Consider the following 22,309-nt stretch of genomic DNA (forward strand, 5'->3'; position numbering starts at 1 on the left):
CGTACAGCGACTGGGCTGTGTATAGTTAATGGCACGCTAAAGTGTTTTGCATGTAAATACGCGAATTCCTATTTTACCATATTCTGGATTATGTTGCCCTATTCTACCTTCATGTCAAATTATGGGTCTCAAAATGTAGAAATAAGAAAGTGACGACACTCATCAGAGCTGATGTTTGTTACAAATCGGCGATACGGGAGAAATCCGATTTTACGAAATGACACTGAATGAGTGAGAGTGTCAGCGAAGAGCTGCGTAGAGTGATCATCTGGTCACTCTCGGTTTTTACAAATAGTTCGTGGAGAGTCAACAGTGTCTATGTTGTCACCACAGCTATGATTGGACCAAAAACGTGAATTCACATGTTTGGTAAGGTACCTAATTATTGTCTCCGGTACACATGGCATTGCAAAAATGTTGATTGAAGTGTGGAATTGTGCGTATACATAAGTGGCTAATGGCGTATATGCATTGTAGCGCAGTTCACTCAGTCCCTAGTGTAGTGGTTAATGGTGTATGCTTTGTAACACAGTAGGTGCTAGTTGTTGAGAAAGGTCTGTCAGATCTTATTGTGGGTATCTTTTGTAGGGCAACAGCCAGCATCGCATTCAAGGACCATCCTGACTAGGCAGCTCAGTGAAGCCAGTGACATCCTCTCTCGTCAGTTGAGACCAGCCCTCCCAGCTACCCAGCTTGATGAAGCCAGTGAAATTCCCTCCCGTCAGTTTCGACCAGATACCCAGCTCGATGAAGCCAGTGACATCCCCTCTCATTAATTCTCGCTACCCCAAATAGGTCCGATAATCTCGAAATTCGCGAGACGAGATAATTTTCCTCTGAGCGGGTAGTCAATCCCACTTCCGGTACGTCGTCTGCTATAACACACGTCGATTCCGTGTGCTGCATGCATGCGCTGCATACCGCGCTGCAATAAGTGGCATGCCAGCGACAGCTAGCGTGTGGAAAACGATGGCAATCAGCGTAACTCCCACAAAATATAATGAGTTTGTTTTATTTATATTTAGTTTTTACTGAAATTGAATAAAAATAGAAGCAAAACTATTTTTATTGTAAATGTATTTTTATTTTATTTCTATGACCGTTATTTTGAACAATATAAAATAAACTTTTATTTTCAAACTACACTGCAGCGACCAGCCTCAAATGCTTTCGCATTGCAAACATCGACCAAATTCAGTTTTCAGTTACAGTTCACCACAAAATGGATCAAAAAACGGTTTCGGAACTGAAGAAAATCTTGTCTGATAGAGGAATACCTTGTTACGGAAAGCGTCGGGAAGAACTTGTGACTCTTGCCGAAAAGGCCATCAAACTCTATAATGAAATAGAGGATTGTGACCACGAAGTTTCCGAGCGAAAGCGACGCCGTGTTGCTGCAGAGGATGGCACTGTCGTGGATCTCAATGGCAAAACAGTACAGTGGACTGTTGACTTGAAGGAAATGCCAGCAATCACTTTTGGTGATGTTTTTGCGTACTTAACGGTGGAATGTCGGTGGTCATCGCAAAGGTTGAAGCACCATAAGTCAGACGATGGCTATCGTATGTTTGTGGACAAGCACGTAGAAATGGTGGAAGTTGGGAAAATTGTCGACATCACAGACTTTGTGTACATTCGTGGTAAAGTGAAGCCGGAGCAGCGACAGTCCGCCGATAGATATTTAACATGGCTGCTGTGTTGTAGCTCTGGAGAAGTAAAGTCAGCTGGTTGTGGATGTGTAGCAGCGTAAGTTCTAGATCTAGAGTGTACTCATATCTTAAACTTGCATACATTAGACTCTATTGTATACAGTGCACTCCCGTTATAGCGAACACGGTTATAACGAAATTCCGGTTACAACGAAGTAAAATTTAGGGCCGCAACATTGTAAACTCTATGTATTTTCATTGTTTATTCATTCGGTTATAACGAAATTTCGATATAACGAAAGAAAATTGCCGGTCCCGAGGACTTCGTTATAACGGGAGTCCACTGTATATGTATTATGAATCACTCATTCTGTGATGTTCACAGTTTGAAGGACTCGTCGGAAGGCAAGTCTGTTATCCAACGAGTCATGGGCACTGCGCCGAAGGTCCAAACAAAAGCGATGGCCTATGGGCATGCCCATGAAAATGTTGCTCGACAATAAAATGTATGCCAGCAAAATGGAAAAGAATCACAAAGACTTTACATGTACTACAACAGGTTTACACCTCCTACCAGAAGCACCATTTCTTGGTGCGTCTCCAGATGGCATATCGACATGTGCATGTCATACAAAGAGAGTAGTAGAAATTAAGTGCACATCAAAGCACAAGAATTTGTCGGTGGCAGAAATTCCAGCAATGGACCCTTCATATCACCTTGAGTCATCCAGTGGAGAGGTACGATTGAAGAAGACATCATCCTGGTACTTTCAGGTTCAACACCAGATGGGAGTTCTCGGAGTTGATAGCTGTGACTTTGTCATATATACCAGAAAGGGAGTTCATGTGATTGACATTCCTTTTGACCGTGTTCTGTGGGATTCTTTGAAGGGCAAAGCGACTCATGTTTTTTGCAAGAGAATAGTTCCATTACTTGTGAAATATAATGAATTGTAGACTCAAGACTTTTTTCATTTTACTGAGCAAAATTGAGAAATGTATCAAACCCAAAGTGTTAAGAGAATGCATGAAAGGTAGCGCGATACATGCAACATCCTTTTCACTTGTTTTACTTCAATGTTTATACAAAGGAATATTATACTATGACTTCATGCATGATGTACCTACAGGTATACTGCTCTCGAATGAAGATGTGTGATATTTCAATACTGTACTGTACAAGTCAAAATATTCGTAGTACATTAATTTTCGCGAATTTCATGCAAAATTTGACAAGTGCGAATTCAAAAACCCTCAAAAATATTTGCAGTACAATCATGTATTTTGTAAGCGGTTTTGCATGTATAGAAATTGCATATTTGTGACCCTGCACCTCAAAACAAACAAAAAGTCGCCAGACTTGACTTTTTAGTAAAGACTATGTTCTGAAAGAGCAGACTTTAAGCTTTAGAATGATGTATAACTCAAATCAAATGGACTCTCCTAACCTATCTAAATATTGGAAAGAAAGCACAAACTCAGGAAAAGTGTGAACTGAGAAAAGAGGCTCTGAAGTACAGTGTCTATTCAAGCGCTTAATCTTTACCAAACCGTGCTGGCTGTGCGATGAATGGGACAAAAAACAGGAAGTAAACCACCAGAGTAACAACAATGATGGGATTATCAGATTAAACTGAAATTGAACATGCCTCATTAACACATTCTGTCCATAATCAATGCTAACTTTCAAAGCAGTAGCACTATTCTTTCAAAAGTTATTTGACTTGAAAGTGAAGAGTGTGGACAAGGTTTTTCAGAAATGAAAAAGGGATTCTAAAGACACATAATCACACTATTCTAACAAAAATGTTCGAGATAAACTGCTAAAAAAACACACTTTCCTGCCCGTTTTATAATACCAAATTTTAGCATAATGTAAAAGAAGACCCGCTCTTTCAGAAAATATGAAAAAGTCAAGTTCGGCTATTTTGACCCATTTCACTTATTTTCAGTCCTCACGCAAAATCAGTGCTTGCGACTTTATGTTCGTTTTGAGGTGCACTGTCACATTTGTCAATGTTGCTTCATGCATGTAGGTTTTAAATATAATTATTGAATGCTTTTTACAGTAATGTTCATGAAACAGGATCACTGAGCTCCTACTCAGTGCAATTTCAACAACCTGCGAATGTTTTTGAGCTGCCCAGCGTGAAAAATTACAGCATTAATAAAATAGTTTTTTTTTTTTTTGTACAACATACAACTTCTATCTAATGACAGCTGTCATCTGATGAACGTGTGAATATCCACTATCCAGATAAATTCAGTGGTGTAGACAAAGGAAATTGAATAAAATGTGTCCATGGATTGATCATGTACTGATACATGAATTGTAAATTTCAAATCCTTAATGTCTCATGGATCTTGTTTTGTTTCTGTTTTTTTGCGGGGGGGGGGGGGGGGAGGGGCATCACTTTCCAGCCATTGGATAACTTTACATCTAGAATTAAATTCTTGTGTCACTACCTGTATGTTGGGCATGGGGAGTATTTGTGGGTATGCTTTGTGCATGTATGCGTGGGCGTCGCCAGGGTGGGTACGGAGGGTGCAAACACACCCCCCTCCAGACCCTCCTTTTTTTTTCTTTCTTTTTGCTTTTCAGCTCCCGTTGGTAGGTGGTTGTGTGCAGAGGGGAAGGGGGTGATGTTTATACGAATGGCATCTTTTTTTGTCAGCGTCTGAAAAAAATTTCACCTGACCCCCCACTCTTCACATTTTTCGGCGCTGGCGGGGAAAAGGGTCCATGTTTTTTTCAAAAATGCACCCCCTTTGGAAAAATCCTGGTGACGCCTATCATGTATGTCTGTGTGTGCATGTGTGTTTGTGAGGGTGAATGTATGGTGTGTGTGTGTGTGTGTGTGTGTGTCATGATTTCTGAAAAGTGGGTGGTAGATCTGGTTTTCATGAACACCACACAAACTACATATGCCCTTTTTGGGAGTCACATATCTATCTTTAGTGCTGCACTCCATGCTTTAAATTAAACCCCCACCCCCAAAACACACACACACACACACATACTACGTAGGCATTTGAAATTAAGGAAAAACACATTGTAAACATTATTGGCACTGCTGTTTACACAGCTCCATAAACATCATCTCCATGTACTTCAAATTCATTAGTCCATCCCATCATAAGATTCAATATTCACAATTAGACCATTCATATCATTTTCATCCTTAATCTTGACCACCCAAACAACAATCATTCTCACCAACAATCATTTTTCATCAAACCACTTGATCAAGAAGTCTATCAGGTGTGAAAGTACTGTACTGGTTTATAAAAAATATATATGCAAACTTTAATAACACTGACCAGTAAAAAATTCCATAGTAGAAAAAAAAAAAAAACATATACATGTAAGTACATGTAGCTACAGATTATCATGCAGGCAAGTATGTTTCTTTTTTTTCTCCATGTGAGTTGTGTTTCTTATTGCATTCATGACATTTGCAGATTTTGAACATGTAGAAAGTTATCTGCCATTAAAAATTACATTGCACTGACCATATAAAAACATTAACACTGAAATGATACTGCATACTAATACTACCAACCTACAACAGAAACTTGACAGGTGTGTATAATTTTGTCATGGAAAATTGTGCAGAAAAACACATTGCTGTTTCACTAAACACCTCAAGAATGCCCTAGGAATTTTTTTTTTTTTTTTTTGTTATGAAACAATTCAAGTTACAGTCCATCAGTTCGACATTTCAACTGAACTGAATTTCTAGCTCCTAAACAGGTTCTTAGATGGTATTTTGTTTTTACATACAGTACCAGACTACCAGTGTATTAACACAACATTGATTTCTACACAGGCCAAAAAATTCCCTGCCTTTAAGATGTTTCTTTAAAAATAAACATTACAGGTTGACAAGGGCGGCGGAACAATTTTTTTTTTTTTTTTTTGGGGGGGGGGGGCAAAACCAAAAAAGGGCACTCAGAAAAAGGGGACTTTGTACTAGGAAAAGGACCGTTTTTGCTCAGAAAAAGGGGCATTTTGCTGATTTTGGAATTTTTTTATTTTTTTTTGGGGGGGGGGGGGGGGCAAATGCCCATGCCCCCCCCCCATTCCACCACCCTTGCAGGTTGAGTTGTAAATATTTGAGAATACAGTTTCGAACAACAAATCATCCCATGTAGAAAAAAACAAACAAAAATGCTATAGATTCAGACTGTATAATGTAACGGTTTAGCAGTCCTACATTCCCTTCCGAGGAGATGACTGAAGACGTTTTACTGGTTTGTTGCGTTTTGAATTTCCAGATTTGGGGTCTCCATGACTGTAAAATAGGGGACCATTCAGATTGCAAATTGCAGCGACAACTTGAACTAACATTGATGAAACATCCTTGAGAGAGTACGGTATTTGGTGTTTCAAAATGCGAAATGTTTTGATGCGTTGAATCGCTCGCTCAACATGGATACGTAGTCTTGCGATGAGTCTGGTTCTATTAATTTCTTCTACATTCAAACGTTTTCCTTTTCCAGTTGTCCATTTTCTAGTAAAGGGTGGTGCTACCAAGGTTGAAACGACGTCCAGGAGTAGGTCCTCAATATGAAAACCCCTGTCTGCCATAACTTGATCCCCTTCTTCTAGTTTCTCCAACAAACCAGAGTTCTGTGTCAAAAATTTATCTGACACGTTTCCCCCCAAAAAATCGCTCACAAAGGTAAAGGCTCCATTCGGATTGATGCCAACAAGACATTTATATGTATGGTGACTTTTGTATTGCGAGTACGTGCGATACTGCTCCTTTTTGTTTGCCGGTTTATCAATGAAGAACTCTGTGCAGTCAATAACAACCCGTGTTCGTGGAAAATATCGCTTGAATTCGTATGTCATCCTACTCCTTACTAGCAGCTGAGATGGCCAAACGATTAGTGCCGGAACCAGTGTCTGATGTAAGTAAGCAATCCAAGTTATTGTTGTTTTTGTTACAAAGGTAGTACTAACACTGAAAAGGTCAGCAAGTAAGAGGAGCGGCAAGTTGAGTCTGATGCGCATCAATGTCATTACAAATTCAAAGAATGGATCTAACCGACGTTGTCGACCTGGTTTCTTGTACCCCTTCTTCTCATATTGCTTTTCTTTGTCACTTGCAGGCCCAGTCCAGTATTTCATTTTGATACACCATCGCTGATGCTATCCCAGACACCTGGAAAAAGTAATGAAGAGAAATTTCTACATTAATATTAAAAAACAATTCTCTTTCAAGCAATTACTATGCCAGAAAAAGAGGTCATTAAACTTAATAAAAGTGATGAGGAGACAAAGAGAGAGACTAGGAAAGAAAAAGAATGAGCTGAAGAAACAGTCACAATTACTCTGTAATACAAAATTGAAATATTTGAAAATAAAGTACTTTCTGATGCAAAAATATATGTGTTTGTAAAAAACAGATTTAGAAAAAAAATTTGAAGCAGTTTGAAATAACATTTGTTCATTGGTGAAATATAACTAGAGTTACATACATGTATGCATGTTTTCGATATTGTACTACACAGTAGAGCATATTTTTACGCGCAATTAACAATTGATATGATTACAAAATACAGAATAATTGTAGGCTACATGTAAACTGACACAAGAAATTGACACTATAACTAATTTTTCTACTATCATTTGTATTATGCTCACATGATTTTTAATAAAACGCTACATAATTTATTCCCCCACCCCCCCCCAAAAAAAAAAAAAAACAAAACAAAACGAGACTTACCATTCAACATGCTTCTCCCTTCAAGCCCTGTATAGAAGTTGACCCTTTCATCACTGTCCAGAATGCAGTCAATGGTATCTTCTCCTCTGCTTTTGCACTTCTTTGTCGATTTTTCCTCAAGAGAAGCAATATCCTCGCATGTCAGATCCGTTTGTGTCTGCACTTCCTGCACCAGTGGTTTCATTTCTACTGAAGGAAGATAGTCATGCTGACTAGGAGTCACCATATTTTCCGGAAGAGCATCCATATCTATACCGAAAAAGAGAGAAATGGAAGAAAAAATATACAAGGATAAGATATTGAACTCATTATGTGAAATACATATTCAGCATAAAGTATAAGTCACTCTAAGCTAAGTTTAATGCATGACAATCAAACCAGGTATTCATAGCTGTAGTAAGCATGTGATTTAGTGTTGTACATTAGAGGTCTACTTTATTTCACACAACGCCATGGCAGGTATGTGACGTCAGGTCTTGTTGATTTTAAGACATTTGTTACAATTTCTGTGAACCAGTAAAGTATAATTGTAGATCTTTTTAAAATTTGGCAAATTTCTACTGTAAGAGTTATTTTATGTTGCAGACACACACTGGCACTGCACAGTAAAACCAAAAAAAAAAAAAAAAGAAAAAGAAAGTCGCCCATGAATTGATTTTTAGTAATGTAGATAGTGTGATTCTAGAGTCTAGAGAAGTTATCACAAAAAATCCCGTCAGATTTCGGTATTTTTTTGGGGGGGCATTTTGCAGGTGTGTTTTTTTGTGACCCTCTTTTCTTAGCGCCGGCATAAGGATCAGGCTTTCTCAAATTTTCTTGGCGACAATACATTTTTCATCGACAAAAATGTAACATTTTAGGGGGTAAGTTTGTGCTTTTTTTTTTTTTTTGGCATATGTTGTGACTTGTGTGTGTTTGAGTTAGTTAATTGACATGTTGATATGTGTACTGAGTGATGTTGATCAATATTTTATGAGCTGTTTGGAAGGTAATTTCCTGCGTGGTCGAATCTTGGTATCAGCAGGGGCCCTAACTGCGGACAGCGCCCCAATTCCGGACAAGCGTAAAACAGCGTGTAAACAGTTTTGGCAGGCGCAAAACACTGCACAGCGATTTCAAGGATTGGATCGATATTAAAAAGTCACAAATCACGGCATACTTGTACGTGTAGAAATGTATTTGAGAGTCCATGACGAAATAAAAAATCCCCGTGCCCGAAATCGGCAAAATCATCACTGTACTGCTTCGAGCAACACGGCTGTACTTCACACGCAAATCCCCATAGGGAATGCTGTCCGGGTTTGGGGCCCCATTTGCTTTTATATAGTTTAATTTCTGTAAAGAAGGGCCATTTGACACTGCAATTTAGAGATGAAATTTTGACATTCTGCAGATGGTTTTTCGGGAATATTATAGAACAGATGCTCCTCTATCAAATGGTGAAAAAAATTGTATCAATTTTACCTTTCTGAGTACAATTTCTCTTTGCTTGAAAAAAGGTGTCCGTAATTGGGGCCCCCCACAATAGTACTCTAACTTATTTAGATCTAGATGATTACTATGGTACTACTTTAGTAGATCTAGGGTACATGATGTAGGTAGAGAGCTCTAGACCGATTCTAACAAGTATCACGTACAGGACGTACTGTGACATGTAGGCCCTAGGTCTAGACTTTTAAGTTCATTTTTTAGATTACGTTTTCACAGTGTACATACGTTCAACATGTCCAAACGAAGACTTTGGAGGTTTGGCCTTCCTTGATCTTGATTTCAGAGACTCCACCTCAACTTCACTTCCCACTGGCACTGTGTCTAGTGCGGGGTGATGCACTGTCCCAGCAAAAACGCGATCATGGACACGTACACTGCCACTGGATTTGGAGCTAGCGCTAGCGGCTTCATCCGGTGCGCTTGCGGGGTAGTGTTGGGCTGAAACTGAAAGCACTGCTCTAGCGGTATCCCTCTTGTCAATCGACGTGGTTGGACGTTCTTCTTCACTGAGGCCAAAGTTGTTCCAGTAAAAGTACTTGGGATATCCTTTAGCATGACCATCGGCATACATCTGTTTTTTGTCGAAATGTCTGGAACAAAGCCGCGATCTTTTCGTAAGGTTCACCTTGTCCTTCCGTCGAATCAATCGTAGCCATGTCGCCCGTGGTCCAGCTTCGGTGGGAAATTTCACCCAGGTCACAGACTTCATCCATGGCCATTTCTCAGGATTTTTACGTTTAGCATCATGAGCCCAACACTGTGCAGCCTCACAAGAGAAAACCATCGTGAGTACTTTCAAAACTCGCAAAAAAATAATTGATGAAACGTCAAAATAGACGATGAAAAAGACGCGAAATTAAAAGAAGATCAGCGTCCGGTGTGTGCATTTGCAATGCGGTACGGTGCATGCCAACGCAGTGATTGCTACATACGCAGCCCACAGTACCCCCAGTCCCATATGCTGCGAATTACGTTACTAAGTAATACTAGTGGCCGGAAGCTGAAATGCCTAAAAGCTATCCCACAATTCCATGCGTGTTTTCGGTATATCGATCGGATATCGATATAATTGCTATTCGGGGTAGCGAGAATTGAGAACAGCCCTCCTAGCTAACCAGCTTGATGAAGCCAGTGACATTCCCTCTCGTCAGTTTCGACCAGCTATACCCAGCTTGGTGAAGCCAGTGATGTCCCCTCTCATCAGTCGAGACCAGCCCTCCCAGCTACCCAGCTTGATGAAGCCAGTGACAACCCCTCTTGCCCATTGAAACCAGCTCTTGCACTGGTACAAAAGGTTTGTACAAACTAACTTTTACCTGGTACTATATTTGTTTTAATACACCTAGATCCAACAACTGTTTTGAACCTGCAAATGAAAATTAATGTTGATATTTAGTAAATAAAACATCAATAAATTGTTCGATTTAACTCTGTGTTCTCAAACGATGTTGTTATTATTCTTGCTGTAATAATTGATAACATTTTTTTTTAACCCATAGCTGTGGTAGTAGTTAATAAGATTATGGTTGTCTTTATCATTACTTTTAGCGTTACAAGTTACATACATTAGTTTGTACATTGCAGCCACATATAGGCCTACTGTATGATTGTATGTGGGATTACAGACCCCCAAATCCCATGCATGTGGCTGGATTTAAAGACATAGGCCCTATATGAGTTTGTATACACAACATATAAATAGGGCCTACTTTGTAGATGCACAATGAGAGGCTGAGGTCATCCCGACGTCATGTGAGGTGTCAACTCATCAAAAATTTGGCTAGGGTCTGTAGGTCTTATTTTCCTTTTTGCTATTTAACTTAGTTACAGTAGACAGTCTATTTCTAACATATTTCATGGAGTTTTCTCTGTTGCATACACAGCTGTATATGTGAGCACTACAAGATATAGCTACCTGGTAGACTCTACACTGAAATAAATGGGATAGCAAGTTCTGTGACTAAATTTACAGATTGGTGAAGAACTAATGGGACTATCCTAATCCTAAGTCAGTGTTAATGCCTTTCATTGTGTCTGATATACAGATGAACTCCTGTCCAGATGCCCCTGTGAAATGGAAAAAGGACAAGTTCGTGAATGCCGTTGCCTTCTCCAATTAGTTGTGGAGGAAAATGCTACTTTGAGCAAAGGACTTGGGTCAGATTGAAGTGGATCAAAACCTGGTGAGAGTGCTGACAGATATTGATTTTATCAGAGCCTGGGCAGATGTTAGAAGATAACGGGTTAGATGATGAAGAAGTCCCTTTGGCATGCATATTTGGGAATTTTTATGTAAATATCATAAATAAAGTGGGCTTTTTTCATTGGACTTTCAGGATCTAACAATTACTTTCATTAGTACTGAACTTGTCATTGCTTGAATGATAGTCATTAAAGAGAATATTTACTATGTGTAATACTGAATAGTTAATTGAGTCTATATGAGTAGTAAAGTAATTTTTCATTGTAAATGTGTAGTACATAGTATATTACCAACATTCAGTCATTAGATGAGAGATCAATAGAATGTGCTTGTTGGCCTCTATTGCAGTGGAACAGCTAGCATCACATCCAAGTGCCATCCCAGATATCCAGGTTGTTGAAGCCAGTGACACCCCCTCTCGCCAAATAGGCTACGCAGCTCGGTGAGACCACTGTGACATCCATCTCGCCAGTGGAGACCAGCCCTCTCTGCCACCAAGCTCAGTGAAACCAGTGACATCCTCTCTCATCAATCAGAACCAGCCCTCCCAGCTACTTAGCTCCATGAAGCCAGTGATATCCCCTCTCATGTTCTTCTTTGTGGCTGACAAATGTTTGAAAACTGAACTTGGATGACTTCAGTATCATAATTATGTTGAGTGCATCCAAGTGATGGCAATGATAATAGCTCTGACACCAGCTCTTCCTGTAGGCCTACTGTCAATTTATGCCGTCATTGTGTATAATAGCAAAAGACATGTTAGTAATGAAAAAGCTGCACCTTTGTACCAGGATTGTTGGGGATTCTGACAAATGCACATGGAACATGAATAACATCAATTCCAATCATAGACCTGCATTCATGTGATGGCAATACTAACTGATATGACACTACATTCATATCTCTGAACTCTCTTTTTCTGTCTTTTCTGTGAGGTAACAACAAACATGTTAGTACTCAAACGTGTGAATCAGAATGAAACAGTGAATTGATTGCTTAGAAAATTTGTTCTTGCCCCATGTGGCAAGTAGGGAATATAGATCCTGTAAACTCCTAAATTGCATGTGCTTAAACTGTTACTGGAAACTGAAAGGGCTGCAATATCCAGGCACAAAGTGTTTTGTCCTTTTTTATGTCTCCGCCAACGAAGTGGCCGGAGGCGTTATGTTTTCGGGTCGTCCGTCCGTCCGTCCGTACGTCCGTCCCGTTTTGTTTTTGTCGATATCTCAAGAACCGTGTGGTGGTTTTACATCAAACTTGGTATGAGGGTATATCCTGGGGTGATAATACTTTGTTTGGATTTTAGGGTCACGGGGTCAAAGGTCAAAGGTCACGGGTTATTTTGTGAAAAAATAGGTTGAAATTTCCTGTTTTTCTCCATATCTCGCAAATGGTTCAAGGTATCCTCATGGAACTTAGTATGTACCGATGGGCAGTGATTATCTAGGGAAGTTGGGGATTATGGGTCAAAGGTCAGGGGGTGAAAGGTCAAGGTCAACTCCTCAAAATATCACTACTTTCCTTATATTTATGCAATGCCTGAAGGATTTTTTTTTAACTTGATGTATGCATTACCCAATATATATTCTGTGGGAAGTTTCTTGCCAAAAGGTCAAAGGTCAAGTGAAAGTGCTAAATTGCACTTTTTCCCCCATATCTCGAAAGTAACTCAAGGTATCATCATGAAACTTACATATTTATGCATGTTCTACCTAACAGTGATTCTCTTTGGAACTGTGAGGTCAAAGGTCAAAGGCCAGGTTTAGATAATACTATTTTACCATTTGATACTGAAATTATACTTTTTCTCAATACCTTGAAAATTACTCAATGCATAAACTTATAAAAGGGTCAAAAGTCAAGTAAAAATCATCAGTTCCCCAAATACCTGCACTCTGACGTTTTAATCATTCATCCAATTGAACCTAGTTCTAGGAAAGTGAACATTCAGCACATTTCGTCGGTCGCATTACGAACCGGCGAATGTTCGAATTTGGGTCAATTTTTCAAAATTCACTTTTTTCCATTTTTTGAATGTCCATACCAAACTCTATCTATCCCCAAAATATCAAATCGCAAAATTCACGAAAACATGTATTTTTGGTAGTGACGAATTTTCAAAATGTCCAAATGCTGCAATTTGTGACATTACGAACCGGCAAATGTTCGTATTCGCCGGTTCGTAAAATCCCTGTTCAGACGGAACACACGTGAGGTATGTGGGGCGAATCGAGGAGCTTGCGAGGCCGCGAGCGAGGGCTCGTCATCACCATCAGTCCCATACACTCGGAATTGTGCTGGTATGTAACTACTAGGTGCATTTTGTTGCTCATTTGTTATTTAATCTTCTGTTTGAAAACAAAAGTAATGATAATCGGGGCAGGTTAATGTGTACTCATAAAATATTACATCAGAGAAGTAGAATTGCTCGACATTATCATGTAAAAGTAGCTTTCCTGTGTATTTCATTTCCTTGTAGATCCTACACAGTCGTACACCTAGCCACCATGTTTGTCGAAGGGGGTCCTTGATTATTCTTGGTCAGAGATAAAGCAATCCTCCCATAGGGCCTACAACCCGTATGCATTGTTTTTTAAACTAAAGCATAGTAGAATCTATAAACTGAAAAAAAATATCGTGTAGCAATTGCAAATACCCAGGTAGAACTGAAAATAGGCCCAAAGTAATAAATGATTATCACTGTTTTCAAAGATTCATGTTGTTGCATTTAAAAAAAAAATAGTATTTAGGCCCTAAGTAAGAATGAAATTGCATGATGAGACTGTTTAGCGTCAGTGTTAAGTCAGTTATAGTTACATATACCACTAGTAGCTTCCTTAAGCATGCAAGAATAGCTGCTCTGGCCTTTACTGTCTAACTAAAATCCTACACGTAAACAGTAAATTTATAGGCTAGATCGAGATTGTATTCACCGGTATGTTACTTATTTTGATTACCGGGACAGATATCAATGAACTTTCAGAAAAATTAAACGAAGTTGATTACCGGTACCGGTACTCACAGTTTTTTTTAACACTCGTGTACAAGTATAAGCCTATATCCAGGGATTTTTGTTCTATATAAGTTACCGTGGTACCGGTATCCTATTTGTTCCCTGATAACACTGACATGATTTTCCTTATATTTTGGGGATAATTCTAGGAGCAGCAGGCCACTACAAGCAGGAGCCGAGTCCCCACAAACAAAGGCAGCACCGCTATCATTACAACTGTAGCAGCTAGCATCCCAGGAACATCAGCAGCACCTCTCGGCGCAGGAGCAGCATTAGCAGAGCCTGTAAAGTGCAACTGTAGCAGCTGAACTTCTCCATACAATTGTAGTCGCGAAGCCTCTATGTACTACAGTAGGCCTACCGACAGTACTATTGCAACAGAGCGTCTACGTATGCTACCGTAAAACTCTACATTTGTAGCAGCATGATCCTAACTTTCAACTGTAGCAGCTGAGCCTTTCAGACTGTAGCAGCAGAGCCTACGTACAACCGCAGAGAGTAGTGGTGATGAGGATGTTTTTCCTTCTGCCTATAATGGTAAGCTTGATTCGTAACAAGTGATTATGGTACCGGTACTTGTGGACCATAAAGTGTACCGGGAACCACGTATTCACAAACATTTCTCAGTTTACGGTGAATGGAATAGGTCATTTATTACTTTCAGTGGAATAGATGATTGAACAATACCATGTCATTTGAAATCACTGTTTTGATATCTGGAATGTAATGTAGTCATACCTTTTCTGTAATGTCGATCTTATCTAACTCTACTGTCAAGTATCTTATGCAGATATTAACCTGGTGAGGACAGGCTCATGTTGATATTACAAGCTCTTCCCTAGGCACCTGTTTGAGCATACTTGGGGGAAGTTTCTAATGGCCTTACTGTAATTATTTCATACATGTATATCAATGTTGACTGCTACTCAATGTATTAAAAGAGAAAAAAGCAAGCACTAACACTTCTGTGTATAAGATTGTTAGGTTTTTATGTGAAAGACATCACATTTCTAATCAAAGAATGTGTAGCAGTTATCATTATTTACCTTTGCCAACCCCAAGGTGTAAAAGCTCGACCAATAGCACCTGAATTACTATGCCCTTCAGAGATCAGCAGACTTTGATGACAATTTTTTTTTGCATTTCAAATAGGTATGCTGGCTGTAGCTATTTTCATTTTGTCTCACAAAATGTCGTAGGTGATTGCCTGTAAAGAATTTCCTTATGTTACTTTGTTTTTTCTTCTGAAATTGTGCTTTAGCTCTAAGAAATACTCTTCTTCACATTTTTCAAACCTGCAGGTACTTGTAATGTTTTATCACATAGTGTATGACACAACTGTCAAATTTCTCACTGAAATTGTCCATACAATTTTTTGTGTTTTTGAACCACCGTAGGCATAGATGTTCTTGTCAAGTGGAAGAGGGATGGTTCTATGAATCCTGTCAGCTCAAGTGGCCTCTATCATGCTCAACGGACCAAACCGAAACATGGTTCCTGCGTACATATGAGAAGTGAAAATGGCTGGTGGAAAGGGAGGATGCTTCAAGTCTTCAACATGCCCATGGATGGACGTAGGATGTCAGATGACGAGGGCATTCCTCTTTCTGCCTGAGGTAATTTGAATACATAGTTACTGATTTGTTCTACATCAATAAGTTTATCAAGATATATTATGTCTTTTTTCATTTTAAAATGATGTAGAGATTTTTATGCATGGTATCATGTAGGTACAATGTACTTTCATTGCATTACCGTTTCAATCACTGTTCAATTCTGTGTAATGAATAAAACAAATGTCGTAATTGCAGTTTGTAATGACTGTAGGATGCTGAAGACTGTTAGCTTTCCACTTCCTTTCTTTAAAAGTCTGATATTGATTATTACTTACAATTTATTATGTCAACGTCTCTTCTCAGTCCCAAAACAAAATCAATTACTGATAATTTGCTTTATGTGCATGTAATACACTGTAGATTCTAGTGTCCATGATAGATGTTTGCAAGTATATCTAGTATAAATCTTGTTGATTCTACCCTCAGGATGGTCACATAATTTTTTTCATTGATGCATTGTTTACAACTTCCCCAGCAGTATCGTTAGTTGCGACAGCAGTAGCAGAGCCTCAACGTCGATTTGTGACAGCTGAATCCCCAGAAACATCAGCAGCACCGCTTGAAGCAGCAGCAGCAGCAGCAGCAGCGGAGCCTGTACATACAGCCCTAGCAGCTGAGCCTCTAAGTACGACAACAGTGGTAGAGCCTCTAGTTACAACTGTAGCAACTGAGCCTCTACTTACCACTGTAGCAGCAGAGCCTCTACTTGCAACTTTAGCATCTGCACTTCAGGAACATTAGCAACACTGCTAGAAGCAGCAGCAGCAACAGAAGCAGAGCCTCTACAAACAACTGTGGTGTCCGCATTCTAAGAAACAACGCAGCAATGTTACCTTTGAAACTGAAGGTAATTCAACTGGAGTTGAGAAGTTCAGGGCATTGTATAACTGTTGTTTGTATTTCTTGCATTATCTGTCTGTGTGGTGCAAATTCCTAAAAAAGCAATTATGAGCCAAAACTTAATTTTCCAATAACAAATGTAAAATAATTTAAACATGTGATAAATACTTTGATTATCTTTTTTTTTCTTTTATCCTTCACTCTTGTAAGAAAAAGTTTGTGGCAGGCAACCTGTAAAATTTAAAGAAAATAGTTTGTCTTCTGCAAACAATAGTTAAAAAAAAAACAGTAAATGAAGTAACAATTATTCAACCAGACTTGGCAGTTTCATCAAATTATGTATTTGTTTTCCTTGCATTAGGTGTACCTGATTTCAATTTGAAAGCAGACTAAGTCCTCCACTCTTATTTCAGATTACAAAGAATACTGAACCTTGCTGGATGATGGAAAACTGTTAAATCTCGAGAAAGCAATGTCCCTGTCAGACATTGAAGAACCGATTTTGATGGTAACCGGACACAGGAAAGCAATAGAAAACTGTTTGTGAAGTGTAATGGAAGTACAGCATGTTCATATTATGCTGTATGTATTCTATATTGCCCTCTATCTAGTCTTGTTGGTATACATCTGGTTGTATTTACATTATTATATGTAGTGCACTAACTGTTGACCAACTTTCCTAAAATAAAGACCATTTAGGCAAACTATTGTACATGTTTCTTGTAAGGAAAGGAAAGGGAATTATTGGTGAATTTCTTGCTCATAGTGCCTTGTACAAATATAGACTTGATGCATGATCAAGTTTGTAATACTTTCTGGTAATTATTTTATCTTCAGTGTTCATATTTGCTACATGCTTTCAGTAATTTCAACACAGTTTCACACAAATCGACCAATTTTTATCACTTCGGGAGGACCTTATTCAATATAAAAGAAACAATAGAAATAAAGTGTAGTGTTCCAGTATGTATTCCATTTATTGTCTCTTCATTGCAAATTGGGAAACTACTGCCATTGAGGCTTTTGAGGGAGTGGAAGATAGATGTCAGTGCAAAGCCAGAAGATTTTCATGTGGAAGAATATGTAGGTACTGACATCAGTTCTATTCCTGATAGATCTTCAGTTGTCATGAAAAAATTCATGGAATCTATTTACAGAATTGTCAAAAAAAAGCTGAACAGTGGGGAAGCCTACAAAAGGTCAGAAATATTTGTAGATGGTAGAACACATTTTAACCATCAAAGATGTGATTTAACACGTAACTATATCAATCTTTTGGCTATGATTGCCTCAGTGAAAATGGCAGAATGTCTATCAGACAATATTATCATGCCTTGAAAATTCTGGTCCTAGAAAGAGAATGGCTAGCCAGACATGTTTCTATTAACATGTTGTCATGTTGTCCCCCATCCTAAGGACAGCAAAAAGAGACAAATGACGTACACTACTCTCCTCCCAGCAGTCCAGTAGTTGGCAGACTGTTAAAGTTTGTAGACTCGTGTTTATAAACACATTGGGTATCACTTTCATTAATTCAACCCTGGGCAAAATTACCTTGTGAAGTGTGAGGAGAATGGTACACTTGATCATGTTATTGCACTATTTGTGACTAACACGCGTACTACTGTAGTACATTAAAGTCAAGGAAATGCAGAACTTCTCACCAATTTACAGGTCAGATTACCTCGTGAAGTGTTGGGAGAATTTTGTACTTTGTACTTGTTATTGCACCACTTTTATAGTGGTCAGAACACAATTCTGAAATGCAACAAATGCCTAACTTCTCATTCCAAGTGAGATTACATAGTGAAGTATCATGGAGAATGTCACATTTATTTTGTATCAATTGTAATTTAATGTATTGTAATAATAGTGTGCAATGTAATTATTGTGAGCTGTCGAAAATGCAAAAAAAAAAAAAATCAGTCTCTGAATTTACAGGTTACATCTGGAAGTTTGAGGAGAATGCTTTGTTTTGTAGTTACTGTATGTAATTATGAACACACATGTGGAATGGTGCATTTTGAATTAATAAAATGCAGAATTCTTCACAAACTTGGGGACTGGTGAATAGAAAAAAAAAGAACAAAAGGAAAAAAAGAGGAGTGAGAGAGACACAGATACCTAGAATTGGGAGAACAAGGTGATTATGACTGCTTTGTAAGAGGGTATGTGTGTGTGTGTGTGTTTGTTCGAGTGTGTGTAATGGTATGTGCATGTATAGTGTGTGTTTGTGTATGTTTGTGTTTGCATGGGTGTAATTATATTCTCTCAATAATGAATTTACACTTTTTTATAGACAGTGACTACCAGGCGCACTTTTAGTACTCATCCAGTAGTCAATAAAAACCCATTGCACAGTTTGATAACATTACTGGCATCAACAATTAATGTGTCAGAAAGTAGGTTGTGTGTGTGGGTTCGAGTGTGTTTACTGGTATATGTGCGTGTATGTGTGTTTGTGTATGTTTGTGTTTGTATGGGTGTAATTATATTCTCTCAATACTGATAATGACTTAACACTTGTAATATTTATAGATAGTGACAGGGCTGCCAACATTTGAAACTAGTTGAGAGTGAGACTGCCATAGGCCAATGCTATGATTTAGGAGGCAAAATGAGTGAGATCAATAGAAATGCATGCAAATGAAATAAAGTTTTAGAGTGAGAAAGGACCAAAATGAGTGAGTCTCACTCTCGATGAGTGAAAGTTGGCAGCCCTGCAGTGACTACCAGGCACACTTTAATAGAACGGTACTCATCCAATCAAAAACCCATTGCACAGTTTGATAACATTACTCGCATCAACAATTAATGTGTAAAAGCACAGGTAGGTTGTATAGTTTGAGAAAATAACTGTGGTGTTTGTTACTAGTACACTTTCCTATATCCATGATTATGATACAACTAACATGAATGAACATGAATGAACATGAATGAATCACAATCCCACTACCTAGAGCGGCGAATGTATACATTACACTGTGCGCGTACCACTTAAGCGTGTGGAATGTGTGATGATACGCGCCATTTTATGTTACATTTGCCGGTTCGTAATGCGCACTCGCTACGTCCACACGTATTGAGCATGGACTTTACGAACCGGCAAATGTAAACATTTGCCGGTTCGTAATGCCCTCTCTTTAGTACGCGATATACGTAAAACGCTGAAATGGGGGGTTTTACGAACCGGCAAACGCACTTTGCATCACTACCACAGAGCCCCAGGTGCAGCTACAAAATAATATTTAGTATCAAACAAAGCAGAAAATTCCGCTTTCATCACTCTCTTAATATCATCATCAATGTGCGGTTATAAGACACGTTTTTATACGTTTAAAGAAGTCCCGATTCTTTAAACGCGATTATCTCGTAATCGTGTTTCCGCGCAAATTCGAACATTCGCCGGTTCGTAATGCGACCGACGATTTGTGGCAAACCTGTCATTTTAATATTTTGCCAATTGTGTGAAACTGTCATCACACATTGTCAAGACATTGATTTGTGGCAAACCTGTCATTTTAATATTTTGCCAATTGTGTGAAACTGTCATCACACATTGTCCAGATATTGTACTATAGACCTATTCGGAGAACCATGCATTATGGCGGAGGCATACCAGTCGCCGTAGCGACATTTCTAGTTTTTTCATTTGGTCTTTTTTCCCCCTGTGTTTCCCAGGTGTTTCAGTGGTGAAAAGGTACAATTACTCCGTTACGATAAAATATTGCATCAGTGTTTTAAAGTGAAACACAAACGGCACAGCAGTGTACATCACTGAAAGGGCCTTTCACACATTTCATTATTGCTCTAATTGTTATTATTATTATTACTATTGTTGTTGTTGCTGATGTTTTTATTACTATCATCATCTTCATAATGATTATTATCCTCATCATCATTTATGTGATCACTGATATCATGCCATGTGTTACATTCAAGTGGCACAGCAGGTCCTACACAGTAGCATTGTCCATCAGCATTTTGGAAGACACTTTTTCAGCACATAATTTTGTGATAACTCTATCAAATCACATTATTATGAGGACAATATTTTTGTGGTAAATGGAGTTTGTGCCCTTGTAATATTCATTGCATCTATATTTCATAGCCAAAAAAAAAAGGTATGAATTTTGATGTGTTGGAAGTACTTCAAACAAGATGTTCAGTTTTCATTCGCATATATGTGACTCTGCACCTCAAAACAAACAAAAAGTCGCCAGACATGAATTCTTAGTTAAGACCATATTCTGAAAGAGCAGACTTTAAGCTTTAAAATGATGTATGACTCAAATCAAATGGACTCTCCTAACCTATCTAAATATTGGAAAGAAAGCACAAACTCAGGAAAAGTGTAAACTGAGAAAAGAGGCTCTGAAGTACAGTGTCTATTCAAGCGCTTAATCTTTACCAACCCTGCTGGCTGTGCGATGAATGGGACAAAAAACAGGAAGTACACCACCAGAGTAACAATAATGAAGGGAATATCAGATTAAACTGATATTAAACAGACCTCATTAACACATTCTGTCAATAATCAATAACAACTTTCAAAGCAGTAGCACTATCCTTTCAAAAGTTATTAGAGTTGAAAGTGAAGAGTATGGACAAGGTTTTTTCAGAAATGAAAAAGGGATTCTAAAGACACCTAATCACACTATTCTACCAAAAATGTTCGAGATAAACTGCTAAAAGAATACACTTTCCTGCCCGTTTTATGATACCAAATTTTAGCATAATGTAAAAGAAGACCCGCTCTTTCAGAAAATATGAAAAAGTCAAGTTCGGCTAGGTTGACCCATTTCACTTATTTTCAGTCCTCACGCAAAATCAGTGTGTGCGACTTTATGTTCGTTTTGAGGTGCACGGTCACTTATATAAAAATACATTGTAATATACATTTTGGTAAGTCCCTACATGATTATTATTATTATTATTTCGTTTTATTTATACAGGGTGGCCCCGTCAGTAATCAAGTACTGTTTTCCAGGGGGCCCTGTAAACTGTAAACGATTTTCTACTGATATGGCCCGAATTCACAAAGGTGGTACAAATGAAACCATGGTTTAAACCATGGACAAAAACCATGGAGCGCCAAGTGTCGCACGGAATATTTTGTTACGAAATTGGTCATTTCGTCGACAAAATGACCGTTTCGTTAACGAAATTATCATATCTTGGACGAAATGTTCATTTAATTACAAAATGTTGTCATTCCATTACAAAATAATCATTTCATCAACCAAATGACTGATTTCGTAACGAAATATTCCATGCAACACTTGGTGCTCCATGGTTTTTGTTCATGGTTTAAACCATGGTTTCATTTGTACCACCTTCGTGAATTGGGGCCAATGTGTTTTGGCAATGCAATATGTAGGTCTCCACACTGAAATAGTATAGTGTTCTTTGTACTTGAAGTCATTAACCATGTGACATTGATTCTTGGACTTTCACTTCAATATTTCTTCCCTGCAAATGTGCAAGTTATTTGAAAGTGGTTGCATTTGTTAGTTTTTTTTTTATTTACATGTTATAGTATTATTATCATAATTGTTCAATATGATAGGAGTATAATGTGTAGATGCCAAAATTGACTAATGTCAGAATGCTGAGCAGTTTCTTTTTTTTTTTCAAATTATTACCTTACCTGTGTAAATTGGCAATCGTTGCTATACAGCTATTTTTATTATGACATTTCATATTTAAAAGATATAGGCCTACATGCAAGTCGTTAGCACAGATTTTTTATCTCTACATTG

The 22,309-nt window shown here is 38.4% G+C and overlaps 1 protein-coding gene, 1 long non-coding RNA gene and 2 pseudogenes across 2 annotated transcripts; 3 read left to right on the forward strand and 1 right to left on the reverse strand.

Annotated features, from left to right (window-relative positions):
- The first annotated feature begins 1,218 nt into the window (after nucleotides 1–1,218).
- LOC140245910 (uncharacterized) lies at nucleotides 1,219–1,943 on the forward strand. Its single transcript, XM_072325384.1, has one exon. The coding sequence runs from the start codon at nucleotides 1,223–1,225 to the stop codon at nucleotides 1,748–1,750; it is 528 nt and encodes a 175-aa protein (XP_072181485.1). The 5' UTR covers nucleotides 1,219–1,222; the 3' UTR covers nucleotides 1,751–1,943.
- A 125-nt stretch (nucleotides 1,944–2,068) lies between these two features.
- Nucleotides 2,069–2,969, forward strand: LOC140245911 (uncharacterized; annotated as a pseudogene).
- A 2,774-nt stretch (nucleotides 2,970–5,743) lies between these two features.
- LOC140245907 (uncharacterized) lies at nucleotides 5,744–9,488 on the reverse strand (annotated as a pseudogene).
- Nucleotides 9,489–13,978: 4,490 nt separating this feature from the next.
- LOC140245909 (uncharacterized) lies at nucleotides 13,979–17,427 on the forward strand. The gene is made up of 3 exons (XR_011902397.1): nucleotides 13,979–14,628; nucleotides 15,489–15,707; nucleotides 16,183–17,427. It is a non-coding gene; the product is annotated as an uncharacterized lncRNA (long non-coding RNA).
- The last annotated feature ends 4,882 nt before the right edge of the window (nucleotides 17,428–22,309 follow it).

Source organism: Diadema setosum, unplaced genomic scaffold (genome assembly GCF_964275005.1).
Source record: "Diadema setosum unplaced genomic scaffold, eeDiaSeto1 scaffold_58, whole genome shotgun sequence".
NCBI classification, from domain to species: domain Eukaryota; kingdom Metazoa; phylum Echinodermata; class Echinoidea; order Diadematoida; family Diadematidae; genus Diadema; species Diadema setosum.

What these genes read in the sequence shown, in the direction of transcription:
- LOC140245910 (XM_072325384.1), top strand. Translation starts at nt 1,223, where the DNA reads ATGGATCAAAAAACGGTTTCGGAACTGAAGAAAATCTTGTCTGATAGA.